The 6,061-nt window shown below is 37.7% G+C and overlaps 1 protein-coding gene across 3 annotated transcripts; it reads right to left on the bottom strand.

Moving 5' to 3' along the window:
• Nucleotides 1–210: 210 nt before the first annotated feature.
• LOC112288300 (beta-glucosidase 42) lies at nucleotides 211–3,887 on the bottom strand. 3 transcript variants are annotated; one of them, XM_024532363.3, is made up of 11 exons: nucleotides 3,493–3,883; nucleotides 3,312–3,378; nucleotides 3,001–3,138; nucleotides 2,783–2,857; nucleotides 2,593–2,680; nucleotides 2,108–2,473; nucleotides 1,787–2,007; nucleotides 1,632–1,666; nucleotides 1,411–1,513; nucleotides 1,159–1,264; nucleotides 211–1,052 (listed from the first exon to the last, which is right to left on the bottom strand). In XM_024532363.3, exons 1-11 carry the CDS (start codon nucleotides 3,736–3,738, stop codon nucleotides 881–883), a joined length of 1,617 nt encoding a protein of 538 aa, XP_024388131.2. In that variant the 5' UTR covers nucleotides 3,739–3,883; the 3' UTR covers nucleotides 211–880. The 3 variants fall into 3 exon arrangements, 2 of the variants coding, with proteins under 2 accessions (XP_024388131.2, XP_024388133.2); XM_024532365.3 differs by having other exon boundaries at nucleotides 472–1,041; nucleotides 3,493–3,885; XR_002971519.3 differs by having other exon boundaries at nucleotides 621–1,052; nucleotides 1,632–1,674; nucleotides 3,493–3,887.
• Between the last annotated feature and the right edge of the window lie 2,174 nt (nucleotides 3,888–6,061).

The raw sequence follows: 6,061 nt of genomic DNA, 5'->3' as shown, positions 1-6,061 counted from the left end.
CGAATCTCGTCAAGCTACGCTACGCTATCAGCGCACTCCAAACAAGGTAACCTGGAGATCTCCGCCCCCGCATCGTAGCGGTCCGGTCTTCTAAACCCTAACATGTTCGTGATGAATTTTTCTACTGGGCTGGAGTCGCCACGCGGTGAACTCGTGGCAGCGGTCGAGAGAACTTCTCCGTTTCCAGCAAGATGTGAGCAAACGGGCCAATCCAGGAAGCTGACCATTGTTGCGCAAGTGGCAACAGGATCGTGTTCAATGATGATGAGAACAATGTTCAAGGATACTGATTTCAGACATAAACGGGGTTTCCAGTACCTCGACCCTGTTCAAAATGTAGCCTTAAAGAGATGCGGTTGTGGAAAATAGCCTGAACGGTGAACTAGCAAAATTTAAGCTGGGTCAAGAAGACAATCGTGTGGCGTCCAGAGAAATATACACCGAACTCATGGCGAAGAGTTGAATCAGTAGTACCGGGACAACTTGTGCAGGACCTTTTTTTCCTTGTGTTGGGAGAAGATGAATCCACGGAGACTTGTGAGGCTTGCTTGTCGGCTTGACTACTAGCAATCGAGTAAACCGACTGGGTACAAGGATAAAACAGAGTTCTACATGTCGAATGAGGGTGGAACATAGGACACCAGGGGTTTGCCTTCAAATTCCTCTCAAGTTCAAATTGCAGCTTCTTCCACCTAGGCGCTTGAAATTACCCACGGCAATTCACTCTACAAGCAGCAGACGCTGCACCCAAGAGTCTGTAGTAGGAATTTATAAAATAGCGGCAACATGTCGCACGCCTTCGAACTGCCTCGAAGTCCAAAATTTGTACTGTAGTACACAGTTTTTCGGAATTTCTTTAAGGATTCTTGAAAGTACAAATTCACTTAGCCCGAGTTAGAAACCGAGAAAACCACTTGGCCGACTCTTTGAGTGATCTCTGTTGGTTGTCGTAGTCCACGTAAAGTAGCCCGAATCGTCGAGTGTATCCCATCGACCACTCAAAGTTATCCATCAGTGACCACGCGAAGTAGCCGCGGACGTCTGATCCATTTCTATGCCACAGAGCCACAAGTTCGTTGAGCTTGAACTCAATATCAACAACATGATTCATGTTCTACTGCGTGGAAAAACAAGTAAGATCAACTGTAATGGCCTCACCCTATTGCTGAGAGAACAGAGGACAAATAATTTTCGTAGAAATCGATGCGGTTCACGTCGTTCAGTAATTCAGGTACTGGCTTGGAGCCATCTAGGTCGTCCATGCCTGATGCAATTTTTTTTTAAAAAAACATCGTCAACTCTGAATGAACAAACTTTGTTCGAAGCAATCAATTTCTGCAGCTTTAGACCCCAACAAAACGCTGACAAAACTTTGATAACCTTCCAGAAATTGCAAGAGCTGTGGCTCACCATTTTCCGTGACAAATATCAGTGGCTTCTGGTATCGTTCTGTCAGCCACACCAATGTCTTTCCAATACCCCAAGGCACGATGTACAGCCACTCTGATGCTGCCTGCAAATCTGGCATATGAGTGGGGCATACCATGCAAGACAATTTGCAATCACAAGATGAGAGGAATTGCCGTTTAGGACTCAGAGTTTAGGGTTTCCTAAAGGCGGAGAATGTATACCTGATGCCCAATTTGAGATCCGTTCCGGGATGTAACTGCACAGCTTGGTATCGAATTTAGCAAGTTAGCAAGGATGTTACGAGTCCAAACGGATGAACAATTTGTAGAGAATTCTTCAGTGAGACGATACAAAATTCCGGAAGATAGTCCTGTACCTGAAGACAAGATTCCCTGATCTTGCCAGTGGTCGCTGGTAAGTGCATTCCCAGGACCGGAACCGCTGGATATAAACCTGGAAGTGTAGTGGTTCAAGCCGATGAAGTCCAAGGATCCTTTCAGTAATGCTAACTCATCTGCTGTGAATTCAGGCAACCGGTTGCCCACATTTGTCCGCATAACTGCTGGGTAATCGCCACGGTATATTGGGTCCAGAAACCTGGCAATGCAAATGCGTATAATGAGAAAGTTACATGAACTTCTGAAGACACAAACCTTGTAGAAGACTCATTCGAAAACCCAGATGTTTCGTTTCCTACCAGCCCAACTGGAAAAGAACGTGCCGTTCAGCTGCTTCCACATCAGCTGCAGAATTAGTCTCCGGCTCGCCCCACTCACAGTCCAATGAAATGCCAACTGCACCACCCTGCATAGCCTTAAATTTCCTCTTGTAAACGTCTACAGCTGCAGCGTGAGCAAGGAGTACATTATGAGCCGCAAGGTAAGGCTCCGTGGCAGTGTTTCCTGCAGTGCACTTGCTTCGGTCGGAGCACCTTCCGGGTGCATGAATACCATTGCCATATCCTAGCACAGTGAACGTCTGAGGCTCGTTGAAGGTGATCCAGTGCTTGACTCGGTCGCCGAAAGCAGTGAAACATGCTTCAGCAAACTGCGCATAATCATTTCTGCCATCAACATATTGCGGATTAGACGACCAAGTAAGTCTCACGTATCGTAGATTTGGAACAGCTGTCACGACAGGTAAACCAGAGCTTGAAAGGAGCCGGAATCTCTTTGAACTCACACAACTTTGCGGTCAATCCAACCGCCGTACGCGTCATTCAGAGACTGCGGCAGGTCCCAATGATACAGTGTAACGAAGGGTTGAATTCCTACAATTCCACAGCCAGTACAACTCAGACTCTTCAAAACCATGTTAGAAACGAGAGTTCAAACGAGTGACGATCGAAAAGAAGGCAGACGATAAACCTAACCTTTCTTCAAAAGACCGTTGATGAGGTTGTTGTAGTATGCTACTCCTTCTTGGTTCACCTCAGGGGTCTCCCCACCTGAAAACAAATGAGCAAAAAAGAAACACCCATTTAAGTATCTCTGTCCATGAGGAAAACCAACGGTGTCACTCATTACGAAGACACGTGCAGGGATGAAGACTAGTATTTTGCAACACGGAGCACTCGGTTTGAAGAGTGACCCAGTTTCATGACCCTCGTCCAGGAGATGGAAAAACGGTAAGCGTCCACATTCAGCTGCGACATCAAGTCGATGTCCCCCATATACTTGTCATACTGGTCGCTTGCAACATCGCCAGTCTTGCCATCCGAAATTTTTCCTGCAGGAATAGAAATAAACTCAGAGCCTCATTCAAGAAGTCGAAAAAAACATGATGATATACAAAGCTTCCTTCCTTTTTCGCCCCATTCTGAGCCGCCAACCTATCCACCATAGTGCAAGCGAAGGAAACACAAAACCTTGGAAACACAGCACCATAGGACATTGTCTGACCTGGAATACGGGAGAATGTGTCCCAAATGCTTGGCTCCCGACCACTCACATTAGCGGCGCCTTCGACCTGTTGGAAAAACACATCCAAAACAACCATTCAGCTACATCAACCAAACAAGTACGGCTCATTCTCTGCAACTCGAGGCATGACAGTGAAAACATCTCTCTCTCTCGCTCTCACCTGGTACGAAGACGTGGCGGTTCCGAACACGAAGCCCTCAGGGAATAGCGATCGGTGGAAGGGCACACAGGTGGATGCATTGCTGAGCTCAGCGTCTTGGTGCAGCTTGCAAGGCAACACAGAGGGGTCGATTCGGTGGGGAGTGATAGCGCGTGGGAGCTGCAAGAACAGCACCAATATGGGCACTCCCAGCAGGATAAAGCCCGTCACCTGCAGCGCATATCCGAACGCACTCCGTGTCGTCATCAGTTCCAACCCACCTTGTTGTTGATGCGTCCTCTTCCTCCTCTTCCTCCTCCTCCCTCGTCCGCTTTGGCTCTGAGGAGCTGCAAGAGTGAGAGCGCAAGTGCTGAACTCACTGTGGCTCTTGTGCTGTGTTAGTGGTGGTGGTGCCGAAGACATGTCGGAGCCGGTGTCGGTGAGGGTCCAGGGGGAGGGCCACATCCATTGTCCACTTGGCCCGTAAGTGTGAACGCAAACCCAGTTCCACTCGAGATATTGTGATGTCTGTCTGTATGTATATATGTATGAGTTATGGTATTGTATTGAACTTCATGGTTTATGAGTTCGCTTCAATACACTCTATAAGCCGTGGTTGAGTTTGAGAAAACAAAGAGGAAGATAAAAATAAAATAAATAAACTAGGGCAAAGAGATTGGAACTGTGATGTGGTTGCATTATTATTAATATCAGATTTTTAAATTTCAATTCATTATTTTTATTTTCATTTGGACTTGACTTTATATTATTAAGGAAAATAAAAATAATTCTTATAATCTTGCTGGTTTCTGTGATTAATAAATTAATAAATTTAAATTTATTAGAGGGAACCAAAACAAATTATCTTTTTAAATTTTATTGTAAAATACACTTTGTTTTATTCTGCAATAAAAAGCATTAAGTAATTACTGACCTGCACAGCATTGCTGACAAGGTCAAGTAATTTCTCGGATTCATTAAAAATATTTTTATCTCAAATTTCAACTATAATTTTTAATTAATGTGTTAGAATTTTAATACAAATGAAAAGATTAATTATTAGAAATTCATTTGGAATATGTAAGAATAAAAATAAATATATTTTTAATATTTTTTGTAGACATACTTATTCTAATTTTTTAGATTAAATTAATAAGAAGTTTTTACTTGTATTTCTGATATTTTATAAAAATAAGTATCTTGTCTTTACACAAGCCAAATAATGTTATACTCAAAGGTGTTGATAAGAAGTTATAAATCTTAACATTAATGGTAAATAAAATATATTTATAAAGAAAATATATATATTAATCATTTTTCCATTATAAATAAATAAAGAATTGTAGGTAAATATAATTCTTGTAACTTCTCATCATTTATGTTAAGATTTATAACTTCTTATCAACAACTTTGATCATAACATTATTTACCTGGTTTAAAGACAAGATATATATTTTTATAAAAATATTAGAAATACAATTAATGATAATAGAGAATAGGTTCATTCTAAAAATAATATTCAAAATCTAATTTTTAAAAGTACAAAAGAAATATTGAATAATCAAAAAAATCTATTGCATGCTATTTTACTATAGTTTTTTAAAAATAAGATGATACTAAAATAATAAAATATATAGATTTATTCGCAATTAAATATCTTCAACTACATGTTTACAAACATAAATTAGAAAATAATTAAATTAAATTAAATTAAAATTTGATCTAATTATTTTCTAATTTAATTTTTTAACTTAATACATGGGTGAGTTGATTTAATTAAAACTTAGGTCAAATTAACATTTTTCTGTATATATATACACATATTTGTAATATTATTTTAAAATAATACAATACATATATAAGAAATAAATAACAATATCTATATGTAGTTAGTATATTATTTTAACAATTATTTATTATAATTTTATTATTACTATGAATATAAAATAAGACAATAATAATAGAATCATAAAAAAAATTATAAAAGAAATAAGATATTATTTAATAAACATGATTAGATTGGAGAATAGAAACAAAATATATTTTAAAGTATTTAAGAATATAAATTTGCAAGACCGAGACATTTCTTGTCTTACATTGTTATTATGAAATTACAACTACGTCTTACAAAAGATTCTAGAAGATAATTTGAGAACCAAGAAATATTTTAGAAATATATAACTTATTTTATGGAAAGATTTACAACAGAATAATAAGTATTATATTAGATGGTTATAAAAGACTAATGAAGCTTGTAAAACACAATATAAGATTGTTAAATTTTTTTTATTAATTATATAAAATAATAAAACATTATAGAAGATATCAAAAGATTTTAAATTTTTTTAATAGTTTGTAGATAATAAGACGAATTTTTAACAAATTTAAAATTATTTTGAATGATTTAAAAAATATTGACATTAAAGATAGTTATATATATATATATATATATATATAAGTACTAAAGACTACAATAACATTAGTATTATGCAAAACCAATATTAAATATCAATTTAAATTTGATTGATATTATAATTAAAAATATTTTTACTATTTTTAATTATAATTTTGTAATATATTAATTTTTTTA

This window comes from Physcomitrium patens, chromosome 11 (genome assembly GCF_059467195.1).
Source record: "Physcomitrium patens ecotype Gransden chromosome 11, ASM5946719v1, whole genome shotgun sequence".
Taxonomy (NCBI): Eukaryota; Viridiplantae; Streptophyta; class Bryopsida; order Funariales; family Funariaceae; genus Physcomitrium; species Physcomitrium patens.
This window is presented reverse-complemented; position numbering and strand designations above follow the sequence as displayed.

Coding starts and splice junctions, on each gene's coding strand:
- LOC112288300 (XM_024532363.3), bottom strand. CDS start 3,738: ATGACGACACGGAGTGCGTTCGGATATGCGCTGCAGGTGACGGGCTTT. Junction 2,681..2,782: donor CAACGGTCTTTTGAAGAAAG/GTTAGGTTTATC, acceptor GTGGAATTGTAG/GAATTCAACCCTTCGTTACA. Junction 2,474..2,592: donor TGGATTGACCGCAAAGTTGT/GTGAGTTCAAAG, acceptor TGTTGATGGCAG/AAATGATTATGCGCAGTTTG.